Source organism: Triticum urartu, chromosome 1A, assembly GCF_056163025.1.
Source record: "Triticum urartu cultivar PI428250 chromosome 1A, HENAU_Tu73, whole genome shotgun sequence".
Lineage (NCBI taxonomy): Eukaryota > Viridiplantae > Streptophyta > Magnoliopsida > Poales > Poaceae > Triticum > Triticum urartu.
In genome coordinates, this window is record NC_141873.1 from 512,667,790 (window position 1) to 512,682,572 (window position 14,783).

At 46.6% G+C, this 14,783-nt stretch overlaps 1 protein-coding gene and 1 pseudogene across 1 annotated transcript; one reads left to right on the plus strand and one right to left on the minus strand.

Moving 5' to 3' along the window:
- Positions 1–4,152: 4,152 nt before the first annotated feature.
- LOC147992083 (uncharacterized) lies at positions 4,153–5,688 on the minus strand. The gene is made up of 3 exons (XM_087539641.1): positions 5,027–5,688; positions 4,343–4,649; positions 4,153–4,172 (listed from the first exon to the last, which is right to left on the minus strand). Exons 1-3 carry the CDS (start codon positions 5,609–5,611, stop codon positions 4,153–4,155), a joined length of 912 nt encoding a protein of 303 aa, XP_087395767.1. The 5' UTR covers positions 5,612–5,688.
- Positions 5,689–7,184: 1,496 nt separating this feature from the next.
- On the plus strand, positions 7,185–8,230 carry LOC147992084 (protein FAR1-RELATED SEQUENCE 5-like; annotated as a pseudogene).
- Positions 8,231–14,783: the final 6,553 nt, after the last annotated feature.

The window sequence follows — 14,783 nt, forward strand, 5'->3', positions numbered from 1 at the left end:
CCATCTGTCACCAACTTTAATTCCCAACGCTTCCCACTCTTAGCTAGCCTCTCTCAACTTTGTAACATCAGTACCATTCAACTTCATGCCCGTGGATCACCCTCTCCACCCCCCCCCCCAACACACACACACACACACACACACACATTGTTCTTGTGCCATTACTGGCATGTCCTAGGCGTGCTCCATGTTTCGATGCTGACTTATTTGAAATCCAGTGCTCTTGGCTTCCCAATTATATCATGTCACTATGTTGGTAGGTACGTACTGACTCGACTTTAATTTACAATATCTTCACCTATCTGCAATTTGTATTCCCTGCACAACTTACTCTGAGCCAACCACTTTAGAAGCAAACTTTGTGAAATGACCTATAACTTTTTCTACAAAATGAACACCTTTACTTTCTTCTCTCCAAATGTTCTCTCTCCGTGTTAATAAAATTTGAGGTGGAATACCATTTATGTGAGATATTAGGATTGGTGAAGATGTTGGCTCCTAATTTAACATGTGCCAAAAGGCAATCCATTTAGCCTATGAAGCCAAGCCCACCAAGTGAAGCCTCAAGGACTGACACCCACCTGTGGGAGACATGCTCAAGATCAATATTAATGGGTCCTTATTGGAGTCATGCGGGTTGAGGAGGTGGGGCTTTTTCATCTTAGATGTCTCTAGTGATGTAGTTGGAGTAGGGGCAGCAAGATACCCAACATGCAAGACCCAATGCAAGTGGAATATATTGCATGTATCCAACCATTATATGTAGCACAAGTGGTTCATATCAATACTAGCATTTAGTTGTTGTTGTTGGGGACTAATGGACGCAATGATGATATGATGCCTTTGCATGGTGTGAATAAGAGGCTTGGTGGATTATCAATCTCACAAGGCGGGGCTAATGTAAAGAGTCCTTTTCTGGAATAATGTAGTTTCACGTGTGAGTGCAGTTGTTCTTTGCTCAACATATGTTTAATTTGACTTCCTTTAATCACAAAACCTGAAGTGTTTTGCCCAAAAACTCAACACGGAGTATAACATAGACCAACAAAAGTTCCATCCAACTCAGAGCAAGCTTGAGTTAGGTTAGCACTGGTTAGCCAATGTAATATCTTGAAGCCAAGAAACATAGGCACATGATGTTGAATCACTGTTAGGAGAGCAGTATATACACAACAAATACCACCACCACTACAAGATGATGATACAATACAGTTTGATTGCCAAGGATCTTCATGTGACGTCAATCTCTCTATGTCTAGAATGGATGTCAAATACCAAAACAGATTCTGGCATTGCTATTTATTTCATAGTCCACTATTCCATAACTTTAATTCCTAGCCCTTCCTATTCCCAACCAACCTCTCTTGATACCGAGACATCAGTATCATTTATCTTCTTGCTTGTGACTCGTCATCTTGCTCACCCATTGTTCTTGTGTTGTTTAATTAGGTGTGTTAGTCATGCTCAATGTTTTGATTATACTTATGCACCTTCGCATATGTGAAGAAGCTACAAGTTTGTGAAATTTGTTTTCTGGACGTACAACTATTTGGACTTTAGTGCTCCAAACTTCCTGGTTGTATCTTTGCTGGTGAGTTGTTAGGTAAGCTATCGTGTCAAATTTATTTTGTTCTTGTGACCATGCATGAGATAAAAATCCATTATCTTCAGCTCAAAAAAATCCATTATCTTTTTCTCTTGTTTGTTTGCTTCTTTGCTTTAATGGACGATTCAAGTAGCATTCAATTTAACTCCACGCCTACAAGTATAAAAAAATTGTTTGGGGACTCATTGGCTGGAATTCACCCAAAAATTAAGGAACAAATCAGGGTCGGAATGTGAGTCTTGTTTTGTAAAAATTTGGAATTGCCAGAGCAAATTGCATTTTTGACAGGACAACTTTTCCAAACGTTTTGCATGTTATTTTCAGGATTAAAACGTAGACCTTACGGTAGTGTGTGAAAATTTGGAATTGCCGGAGCAAATTGCATTTAAAACGCCCGTTGTACAAGAAAAAAAATGGAAAACCTAACGTACTTACCCACTAACAGGTTGGATCTATAGGTGTGAATGAAAGGTTTGATAGATCGTAGATATCATAAGATAGTGTTGATGTAAAGCATTGCCTTGAGGGATATCGTAGTTTGATGTGTGAATACAATAGTTAATCACTTAAGATATGTTTTATGTAACTTGTTCAGGACGTGAAATTTGCAAGTAGATTATTCACTGAATTTATCACAAAAATATTGGAATGCTTTTGGCCAAAAACCAACACAATGTATAAATAGAACAACTAAAATTCTAACCATACCAGAGCCAGCGTGAGCCACATCAGCATTGGATATGCACTGTCAATGTAGATAACAAGAAATCAGCTAACACACACACACATGTTCCGCAGGAAGACGCTCCAATATTAGATGGATTGCTGAAAATTGAAGAGATTGATCATCGACGATTTCAACATCGACCTTCCCTAAAAAAGGTATTTTTTTAGAAAAGGAGGATGACCCCCGGCCTCTGCATCTGGGTGATGCATATACGGCCACTTTATTAATTATTTTCACAAGATCTTACAAAGTAATACAACAGTAAGACTAAAGCCGCCGTCCAAGCAACTCTATCCAGTTGATGAAGGGGCGCAGATAGCCTGGGCCTAATACCAAACAGACATCGCAGCCAAACCCAACTTCTAAGACCTGAGGTCCCATCCAGAACGCCTGCTGGGCATGGGTCTCACCGGTCCGGCATGCACTCAGAGGCCGCCGCCGCCGCCAACTGCCACCGCTCCATCTTCAGAACTGTACTGATGCATCAACCTTGCTCGGTCTAGCTATCGTCGACGCCACCACGGTACCCAACGACACCTCCTCCCTGCGCGCAAACAGCTGAGCACGTCGCGGTCGCCCCTGATACACCTCAGCACCATGCTGCCAAGTACCACCAGCCGACACAGCTTGAAGTCTTTGGAAGATCTGTCGTGCGTAGCACCTGCCGACCAGACATGACAAAACGTAGCACCTGTCGGTCATGCATGACTTGAAATCTCCACCGAACCTCCGTGCAAGATGAAGCCGCTCCACCTCCAGCCTCTCTGAACGGGACGAGAGCACCCCAGGAAGACACGGCGAAGAGTTAAGCACCACAATCACCACGAGAGCCGGACCAGCCGACCGCCATGGCGAAGCGACACCACTAAAGAGAGAACCGCCACCATCAGGAACACCAAGAACGCGCTGCAGCTGTCCCACCTCCCCGCGGACCCAAAGCGGCGCCTTCAAGAAGGTGACGGAGCCGGGCACCGCCGCCGCCCAACCAAAGTTGTGGGTTTTCACCCGGGTGCAGGGGGAGGACGAGGGGGAGGGAGCTGGATCTCGAAGCCGCCTTCAAGAAGGAAATAGCGCTAGGAGCGCCGCCGGCGTCGTGGCCGCCGCAGCCGGCCAAGAAATTACTCCGATCTAGAGCTCCCAACCCCACATCCGCGCAGTCCGCCACCGGATCCAGGCGGACTGACGAGGAGGAAGCAGCAGCACGGGGGCGCCGTCTTCAAATCTGGCGAAGGAGAGCAGCAGGGGATCCCTCCACACGTCGCCCGCGTCCACCGCCAACTCGCCGCCCGCGCGGCCGAGTAGACGCGGCCCTCAACTCCGGCGAGCGCCGCCCACTGCCAGGACGACGCCGCCCTCACTAGTAGAGGCCGCCGCCTCAAACCCTAGGCCCGAGCCCGAGCGGCGTCGCAGCCGAGGACCTCGCCGCCACCCTCATCGGCGGCCGCGCGGGGGACCCGGCGCCCGTCTCCGGGGGCGGCGAGGACATGTATCAATAAGGGGAGGAGGCGGATGGGGGGGGGGGGGTTTGGTCGCCCTCGAGAGGGCGACGCGAGGGAACGGGAGGGCTAATCACTTGACCTTTTTGTAATTCTGCCCATCTACCATTTATGTTCAAGCCAATTCCATGTCATTTTCTAGAACTAGAGAACAAAACAGAAAAGGGTAAGAGACCCCATCCTAGGTGTCTGAATTTTCACAGTAGAAACAAGTATGTTCTTGTACACAGTACCAATGAATATACACCGCAAAATGCATATCGCCACACCGAACTGAAGTTCTCTCCGTCTTTTCCTACAGTCGATGCCGGGCCACGTCCATCCTAAACAACACCATCTGCCACTGCAAACAAAGAAGAACGAAAACGTAACTAAAATTGCTTCACAGGTTTCAGTTATACGCACTGAAGAACAAAATGTTCATAATGTTCAGAAGTTCAGAACAAAATGTTCAGAAGCTGAACCAGAGCAGGAAACAGAGAACAAAAGAAGCAGAGAGACCCCATTGTTTACCTGCAGGAGGGGACGCCGGGACGAGGACGAACTCCATCTGGCTGTTGCCGGGAGGGAGGTCCAGGACGACGGGGAACAGCCCCGGGCCGCTCCTGCGGCAGACGACGAAGTCCTGGCGCCGGGTCTCCTCCTCCAGCCTGCGGTGCAGCGCCGCCAGGCTCTGCTCCTTGAACGAGAAGTACTTCCACGTCCCCTCGTCGAACTCGTCCACGCCGCCGTCGTCCCTGGCGGTGTTGTAGAAGATCAGCCGCGGCGCCGGCGTCGACAGGGGCTCCTCCTCGACCGTAGCAAGTGAACTGGTCATGTCCTGCGCAATCACGAGCAAAATCGACGAATCAAAGAAACTCTCTTCTTCCCCCAAGAAGAATTCAGGACGAAGCGTTCAAGAAAGTAGGAATAGCAGGCACAATCGGCTTCAAAATACGCATGAATCCACCGTGAAAACTCAGAAAGATTATTCTTTCTTGAATCAAAGAAAGTCTCTTCTTCCCCCGAGAAGAATTCAGGAAGAAGCGTTCAAGAAAGTAGGAATCGGCTTGCAGATACGCATGGATCCACCGTGGCAACTCAAGAAGGTGATTCTTTCTTGAAGGAATCAACAAATTTGTTTCGGATTGCGCAAGAACAGGAGAAAGGAAGCAAGCAATAAGATAGGATCGATCGGGCTGCTGTTCGTTGGAGTACCTTGGAGGAGCGCACCCTGGCGAGGACGCTGGACGCCGTGTCCGACTCCGATGTGGCCGCCTCCAAGCGGGCGTCGCACGAGTGGGCGCGGCAGGGCCGCGGCGGCGACGGCAGCAGCAGCAGCGCCGCCTCCGCGGCCGGGACGACCTCGACGACCCAGGAGCTCTCCTCCGGGTCGGCGTCCAGGTCGACGGTGACGGAGTTGTCCTGCGGCGTCCGCCCGAACCTGGCGCGGAGGAGGCGGCCGTAGGGCCCGGACAGCGCGAGGTGCTCGCCCTCGCGCAGCGGCGACCAGAGGAAGGCGTTGTCGTTGGGGCAGGACGGCGAGCCCTGGACGACCCCGCAGCAGGCCCGGGTGCCGCGGCCGCGGCCGAGGACGTCGGCGGGGAGCTCGGTGGCGCCGAGGTAGAGGCCCCGGTGGCCCTGGAGGCGGACGTAGTCGTCGCCGGCGAGCTCCACGGCCCAGACCGTGCCGCGGGAGTTGCGGCGGTGGCCGTGGGAGACGGCCACGCCGTCGAGCGCGCAGAGGTACGTGCCCAGGTGGCTCCTCAGCCGCACGGACCGCGCGTCCTTGAAGAGCTCCATCGCCGCGCGCGGCCGAGGGTGGGGATCAGGAATCAAGAACGGGGCGGCGTTTCTTGGTTTGGGCTTCGGGGGCGAAGGGGGAGGAGGTTCGCTTGGGCGGGAGGCGGAATTTCGGTTGGAGGTTTGTATGTTTTGGTCGAGCGCAGCAACGGCCGTTGCTTTTAGAAGATCCTGTATCTATCCGTCCCCTAATTTTCAGTGCGGGATCCTGTAAAGAGGTGGTCTTCGGTACAACCACCCCCCCCCCCACCCCCAAAACGTACAAAGGGTAGGGGCGGTCGCGTACGGCCGCCCGTACGCGCCCACGTCCGCATGCACGCCCGCCCGCGCCCGCTGCGTACGCCCGAGTGATTAAAAAAAACGATCGGCGAACCCTATCTTCAAGACGCCTCACCCGCCTCCTCTCATGCCGCCGCCGCCGCCATCTCCGGCAGTATCTGGCCGACGAAAAAAAACGTACGCGTTGTGCGCTACGCCGACAACCGCCTCGGTCGGGCAGACACCTCCGCCGCTGGCAGCTCGTATCCGGCGACAACCGCCTCATGTCTGACGAAGGCAACGAGGTACGCGAGGCGCTGGCATAGTAATTTAAGAACGAATTTTAATTGAGAAGATGTTACGTGATGTTTGAATGGATATTTCATTATATATGAACGTGTATAGATTGAGGCTGAAATAGGATATGACGGTGCTGATGGCGGTAGCGACGACGGATCATTGTCATTGGATGAAGACGAACATGACGATGAAAATTATATGAGTTTGAATGAGTCTTACAGTGGCAATGTAAGTGGTCTGCATGTTCTCAACCATATTAAATACAAGCATCCACGATGACAATAACATGTTTGACTGTGCACAGATATGAGGGGATGATGACAATGAGGATATGGATGTAGATGATTCATATGCTGAAAGCGGAAGCCATGTAGGTTTAGATTTATATAGGTTATTTTAAAGTGAAATTAAATACGCATCAAGTCTTATATATCATATTTACAATTTGCGCAGATGGAAGTGGAAGGGTACTATCAGTGGAATTTTTTCGATGATGCCAATGACGAAAACGATATCGATGCATCTTATCATGACAGCTCGAGCAAAGTAAGTAGTGGAAAGTGAATACATATGATAGTCCTTATACAACTATTTACTGACATATACGGTTGTTTGTATTTTTTTCAGGAAGAGGATGGTGACGCGTGCGAAAACGATGATGATGCCGATGGTGATGAGTGCAATTTTGATACTGGGTACGATGAATACCAGCAAGAATCACTGGACAGGCATTGGACGGTGATGTCCACGACGTTCAGGACAGACGAGGAGGCATATGATTTCTATAACGACTATGCGAAAAAGCATGGCTTCAACATTAGGAGGGACAACTTGAAATATAGTAAGGGTATCGACGCACGTAGGCGGTTGAGAAGGTTTCTCTGTTCAAGGTCTAGGAAACGACAGGCCAAGTTTTGTACCATGGAAGGGAAGAAGCGCAGGCTGAGAGCGGAGACTCTGTGCTATTGCGAGGCCCATCTAACTGTGAAGGTTGACAGAGAGCGCTCCATTTGGTATGTCAGCAGTTTTAGCGATGATCATAGTCACACTCTTGCTAGACCAGATGAAGTTATATATCTTCGATCTCGTAATCAGATAAAGGAATACCAGAAGCTCGAGATCTTAGCAATGGCAGGTGCTGGGCTCAAAAAACATTGGATTTATGACAACTTTGTTAGTAGGTATGGATCATATGCACTGGCTGGTTTCGGGAGGAGGAAGCTTTATAACATGTGTTATAGGGAGAAAATGAAGTTGCTAGCAAAGGGTGATGCGGACACTGCGATTGGTATCATGATGACGAGAAAGACAAGGGATCCAGACTTTTTCTTTGAGCACACTGTTGACGCAGAAGGAAAGCTGAAGAACATGTTCTGGTGTGATTCTCAGTCACGTCGGGATTACCTTGACTTTGGTGATGTAATCGTCTTCGACAGCAATTATAAGATGAATATGTACGGAATGCCATTCATACCTTTTGTTGGTCTTAACAATCATCGTTGCACCACTGTGTTCGGTTGTGCAGTTGTGTCAGATGAGACGGAGGATACATACGTTTGGGTGTTGCATACCTTTTTAAGAGCTCATTGTCAGAAGAAGCCAAGGTCTGTAATTACTGACGGAGACGCAGCCATGATAAGGGCCGTCAAGAAGGTCCTTACTGACGCGTGGCATCGACTTTGTTCGTGGCATATTGAGAAAAACATGCAGAAACACCTCCACCACAAGTCCCTTAAGGAGTTGAGGTCTCTTATTTATTATGCCACTACACATGATGAGTTTGAGGCGAGATGGGCAACTTTTAGAGCTAAATGGGAGTCGGAGAAAACTGAAACATGGTTGCGTAGGATGTACCGGAAGAAAAGGCTTTGGGCTGCGTCATAGCTCACCGGTGGGTTCTTCCTTGGTATGCGGAGTAACCAAAGGAGCGAGAGTCTGAACTCTTGCCTTCATATGCATCTTGACTCTGGCATGACAATTGTTGATATGGTTGTGCATTATGAGAACTGCATTGTTCGGCTCCGTGAGAACGAGTCACACGACGACTGCATGTCCACATAGACACTCCCTGTACCAGTACTCGACGAGTTCAAATGCATTGAAAAAGCTGCTGCCCGTGACTTCACTGCGGTGAACTTTTACCTCTTGCAGAAAGAAATGAAGAAGGAAGCGGATCTTGAGATTCATAGTGGCATGAAAAAATAACAGGCAACTGAGATTTAAAGTGGACTATACACCTAGTAATTCAGAAGAAACAGTGAAGTGCAGTTGTGATAGTATGAAATGTAAAGGTCTTCCATGCAAGCATGTTCTTTATGTTTTAGCTAGGTTGAACGTGGAGGACTTACCTAGGTGCTTAGTGCTGCGAAGATTCAGCAAGAATGCTAGAGGTGGACTGCCCGTGACACGCACTAGCGATCTCTTCACATGGGGATGGGCAGGTACTGAGGAAAGAACTAAGTACAGTGAGTTGACTATTTTGTCTGCGAAAGCAAATCATGCGGCATGTTATAAACCATTTCTATTTGATAAACTGAAGGCTGCTCTGGAGGATGTGATATCAAATAAGGATGTTCAGGAGGAAGATTATGTGAGACAGCATAGAGTTGCACATGATGATGCTTTTGTGCCGAATCAAAATCATGTTTTTGTTGGTAATCCAGAAAAAATCAATACGAAAGGAGCACCGAAAGGGCAGAATAACAAAGGCCGTGGTAAGGAACCTGCCGTGACTACAAACGGTAGACCCAAAGGTTTTGATGAGAAACCTCCTGTACGTCTATCCGGTTTATGCAAAGGAAAATGTCATTTCAAAAACAATTGTCCTCAGAATCCAAAGCATGTGCACACCAATTCATTAACATTCTTTTCTTGTTTAGTTAAAATTTACAAAATTTTGACGTATATTATAATTTTTCTATGCAGGAACATGGCATGATGATCATAGTAAAGAAATGTTTGAATAAAAAGAACAACTTCTGATTATAGTTGACGATTTATTTGGTTGTTTTAAAGAATAGTACTTACATATTTGTTTCGTTACATCGATACGGGAGACTTGTAATCGGTGTTTACTTATGTCATATTTGTTGGCACTATACTCGTTGTTCTTAATATGATATGCGACATACAAATTTGATGTTACAATATGATATGCGTTATACAAATTTAACATGATATGTAATATATACATTTTTTCGTACAAATATATGATTTTGTGTATAAATAATGCATGTTGGACGATCAAAGGCGCTGCACAGCCGCCGGTTGCTTTAATTTAAAAAATAACGTTAACAGGCGCGGCTGGCCCGCGAGTTGCGCCAGCGGGCGCAAAGAGGCGGTACATACGAGGAGGATTCAGGAGTCGACGCAGAGGGCGATCCCGAGGCTGACGCCGCCCTCAGCCGCAGAGGGGGCGCACGTACGAGGAGGATCCAGTAGGCGCCGCGGAGGGCGATCCCAAGGTTGACGCCGCCCCCGGGCGCAGAGGGGCGCACGCGGGCCGATGTAGAATCAACCTCGGGGCCGGCAACGGCCAACCCTGGGGCGACGCGCGGCGTGGGCCCGCTGGCCAGATGACGCGGCCCACGTGCGCCATGTAGCGGCGAACGTGCGGCACGGGCGGCGCTCGCCTCTGAGATATCGTCATCATATATCATCGAAGTATTTTAAAACCCCAAATCGTATATTTACGAGAACACTCATTGAACATAAATTATAAATTAAATAATAAAATAAGAAATGATTAAAATGTATTTTTTATAAATTTGCCAGGGTACATAAACTTGACATGCTAAAAATATTTAAAACTCACATAAAAAAATAAAGCATCCACACACAATCCTCAGTCATGAACAAATAATATTTTGACAATCACGTAGAATTGTTGTATGATATTTTTATTTTTGTTTGCTCTTCGCAAGTCGAATTACTTTGTTCTTCATTTCTGTAAGCTTATTTTCGGGGGACATAATAATCCAGCTATCATTCTTTCTCTCGAACTATCAATAAATTCCTGAAAAGTAATAAAAATAATATTATTTTTATCACTTATATATGATATGATGTACTAATTTTTCATACTTAAAATGTACCCACCTAAGAAATAGCAGTAATAAATTTTTCTCCGTCCCAGTATTGAAAACAGCGAAGGACGAACGGTCCACATGAGTTCCTGTGTTAAAAAAACATAAGTGCAATTTTGAAAGCACGTTAAGTAAGATAGCACTTGATCAATTAATGTATTTCAAAAGCACATGCTACATGTAACTCACCCATCTTCTTGTTGAGGCATGTCGTAGGGGACTATAGGCCATGCGGACACATCCGGGAACAACATAATAGCACTATCATTTGCATCTTGAAGATCTCCTGCAAGTTGCTCTCTCTGACAAAAAAATATGAACACGTTGACTACATACGGTAAACAAATTATATGGTTAACTGTACACACATGAATACGAAACTTACATCACCGGATATCCATGCACGGTAAAGTATCTGGCAAACTCTTGCCGCAGAAAGTCCATCATCTTTACCGTTGTTGAATATTTCATGGTTCTTATGTTTTGGTGAGTGCTCGTACGCTTTCACGTACTGCACAGCGGCACGCACCATATCATCCACAGAATGATCAAATTGAGGGGTTGTTTCATTAAACAGTTCTACAACACAAGTCAATAAAGTTAAAGTATAAATTTGTACTACATAATTTCCAAAAATATATTCATAGCATGTTTAACTTACTTGTTTTCGCAGAACGTTTCGCACGTTTCTCGGAGTCTTTTTAACATAAGGAGATTTCGTGTACTTTGACGCACACCGCTTTCGCTTCTTTGGAATCACCGCCTTCTTCTCTTCTACCTCGCTATTACCATCTGACAAGGCCTGTGACACTTCTTACTCATTTTGAGGGACCTGCCATCTTCTAGCTTCTATTTTATCGGTTTTTAGAGATGATGCTTCTTTTTTTTCTGACTGCTCCGGGACATCTATAGGATCCTCCTTCTCATCTTTAAAGCTACTCAAGTGACCAGTACTGAATTTGAACGAATCCCCTTCTTCAGAATCCAAATCATAATGCGCACTGCCATTTCGGCCATTAGGTGTGTTTGTCATCATACTAAAATTCTTTTTTAGGATACTTGTTTTCATACCTGGACTCACTATTCTGTCCATACAGATTTTCTTCCTCCTCTGTCATTGTGCCCGGTTTGTACCGTACACCTCTTTTATTCATTTTCTCTAACAATCTCTGCAAAAGTAAGCTCAGTCACATGTTATATCTTTTTATTAATTTATCAAGTTTAATAAAGTGCATACCAGAATTGTTACATTTTTACCTGTGCGCATAACTCCGGCATACGAAACAATTCCTTATGAATTTCCTTCATATCATTCATAACCCGGTCCATAAAAGGCTTTAGATTAGCAGGGACCTCGGACACATTGTCCACTTTTTTCTTTCCCGTAACGGATGACTTTCGGCTATTATGTTTCTTACTGCTTTCAGCTTGTTCATCTACAAGTTTTTTCATTCTACACTCCTTCGTAATGCAGTCATCAATCTGCAAAGTGAATATGCAATGACAACATGAGTACATAACATTCTCAATGCATAATCAATGTACTAGTAAATAAGCATTATAATATTATCAATCCATGGCCACGACCATTTTCCAGGTCATACTTGTCTCGTTTCTCCGCTTTAGATTCAGTCCAATTTTTCATTAGGGGAACTTGCAACGACAACGGGTCATTTTTCGGGCCGGTGGTTGGCTGCACCTTTTCCCAATATAAGTACTACAAAACAAATGACAAAATAAGTTACGAACGCATAAATTAAAGGAATATGAAATAGCATTAATTAATAGCATACCTGGAGTAGGCTAGGTTGCCACATGGCCATTGCCTCACACGGTCATCCTGCTTGAGTTTACCAATCTCCGTCAAACAGGTTCGCAAAGTGAACACGTTAAAATTCAACGTGCTTATCCGCTTCACGTCATGCACCAACGCGTAGTACTCCTTTGGTATGGAGACAGCCAACATGGGTGCAATAATGGTCCCCAGCAAAACAAGAACAGCCATCCGAAGAAATTCATCGTCGGCGGATTTATTCCTCACAATTTTTTGAATCAAGTCATCTATCATTATGTGACCATTTTTTTGTGAACGTACTGGATAGGAATTTTCTTTATTAACTCTTTTCCTTCCGTCGCAAGAATGCCAAAAACATCCTCACCTTCATTCTTAAACCCAACTATTGAAAACACATCGTCCGGTCTACGTGAAATAAGGCCTTTACTGCCACTATGTTCTTGTATCATGAACTTTTTGCTGTTTGGGTTATAACCTAACATCATAAAATGCAGCAAAAAATCTCTCATTTGTACTGACGGAATGATCAACATCTCTTCCAAGCCTGTTTCATAGAACCTAAATTGCCGAGCGGTGGTAAATTTTTCAACGAGACTTATCCACTTCTCTATGGAACATGGAATCACACCATAGATGTCCATACTGCATGTTAATTTTTTCCTATTAATACATATTATTACGCAATAGCATCGACAGAAATTGTTCGAGGCGGGAAACGTGACCTTAATCCGGGCGACAGCCGCCGAACAACGGCTGTGGCGGAGCCGAAAGCAGGCAGCCCAGTGTCGGCGATCCGCGCCTGCGGGCGTGGGGTAGTCTGTGCCAACGAGCGTCGTTGACTATGGACGACGATGGACGGTGCTGCACTTGCGGCGAGATTGTTGCGCGCCCGAGGGCGATCGTGGTAGGGCGACTGGGGGCACGGGGGGCGAGTGGTGTGGATAGGGTTCCGCCGTGCGTGGCGGTATACCGCGATGGAAAAGGAAAAAATAATTCATTCGCCGATTGGGCCCAGGCCCGATACCGCCGAACCTATAGCGCCCAACCTAGAGCGACGGCGGCCACCGCCGAACATGCTAATGTTTAGTCCCACATTGCTTCTCATCATGCTAATTCACCTGTTTAAATACCGTAGTCTGCTTGCAATATCAAGTCCTCCTGTATGGCAGTATCAGTTAAGGAGGTTAACGTAAATTATGCTCTAGCACTTCATAATCATGGAGTGTCACAGCAATAATTCACATTAATCTTCGTAAGTGAGTTCGTCTGCAATATGAGACTTTTTATATTTTTGTTTTTTATTTTTTTTATTTTTCCATGAAACGCGCCATGTTTTTTTAACACGCAACATGATGGCACGGAAGCACGCCTGCAAAATTGGGGTGCGTTTCGACACTCGATGCATTTACTATGATTTTCTCCGAGGAAATACCCAGAAAACGTCTCCCAACGTGACGCAACTTCCGTTCGTACTCTGATTCCATCGTAATCTGGCGTGGAAGACCGTGGGGGTCACTGACACGCGCACGCAATAGTTGGGTGCGTTTCGTCTATGTTGGCACATACTCACAGTACAAACCTGAGGTGTCGGTTTGGGGTGTGACATGCATTCAGTAGGTGTTCCCTTGCGCAAAGCCATGAAACGTCAGGATTTTTTTTCACACGCTACAATATGGCACACAAGCACGCCTGCAAAATTTGGGTGCGTTTCGACACTCGATGCATTTAGTACGATTTTCTTCGTGAAAATACCCAGAAAACGTCTCCCGACGTGACGCAACTTCCGTTCGTACTCCGATTACATCGTAATCTGGCGTGGAAGACCGTGGGGGTCACTGACACGCGCACGCAAAAGTTGGGTGCGTTTCGTCCATGTTGGCACATACTCACAGTACAAACCTGAGGTGTCGGTTTGGGGTGTGACATGCATTCAGTAGGTGTTTCTTTCGCAAAGCCATGAAACATCGGGATTTTTTTTCACACGCTACAGTATGGCACACAAGCACGCCTGCAAAAATTGGGTGCGTTTCGACACTCAATGCATTTACTACGATTTTCTACGTGAAAATACCTAGAAAACGTCTCCCGACGTGACGCAACTTCCGTTCGTACTCCGGTTCCATCGTAATCTGGTGTGGAAGACCGTGGGGGTCACTGACACGCGCACGCAAAAGTTGGGTGCGTTTCGTCCATGTTGGCACATACTCACAGTACAAATCTGAGGTGTCGGTTTGGGGTGTGACATGCATTCAGTAGGTGTTCCCTTTTGCAAAGCCATGAAACCTCGGGATTTTTTTTTCACACGCTACAGTATGGCACACAAACACGCCTGCAAAATTTGGGCGTGTTTCGACACTCGATGCATTTACTACGATTTTCTCCGTGAAAATACCCAGAAAACGTCTCCCGACGTAACGCAACTTCCGTTCGTACTCCGATTCCATCGTAATCTGGCGTGGAAGACCGTGGGGGTCACTGACACGTGCACGCAAAAGTTGGGTGCATTTCGTCCATGTTGAATACAAAATATAAATTAGTGCATGAAAAATACAAAATATGCAATGATTTTTTTAACAGCCGACGCGCGCGGCGCAAACTTCCGGGCTAGGCAGGTGACCCACGGCGGCCACTTGGGCGCCGTTTGCGGCGCACACGTTACGGCCCATGAAGGCCGAAAATCCACGGCGGCCACCGCCCAACCTGTTAATTGTTTAGTACCACATTACTTTTGAAC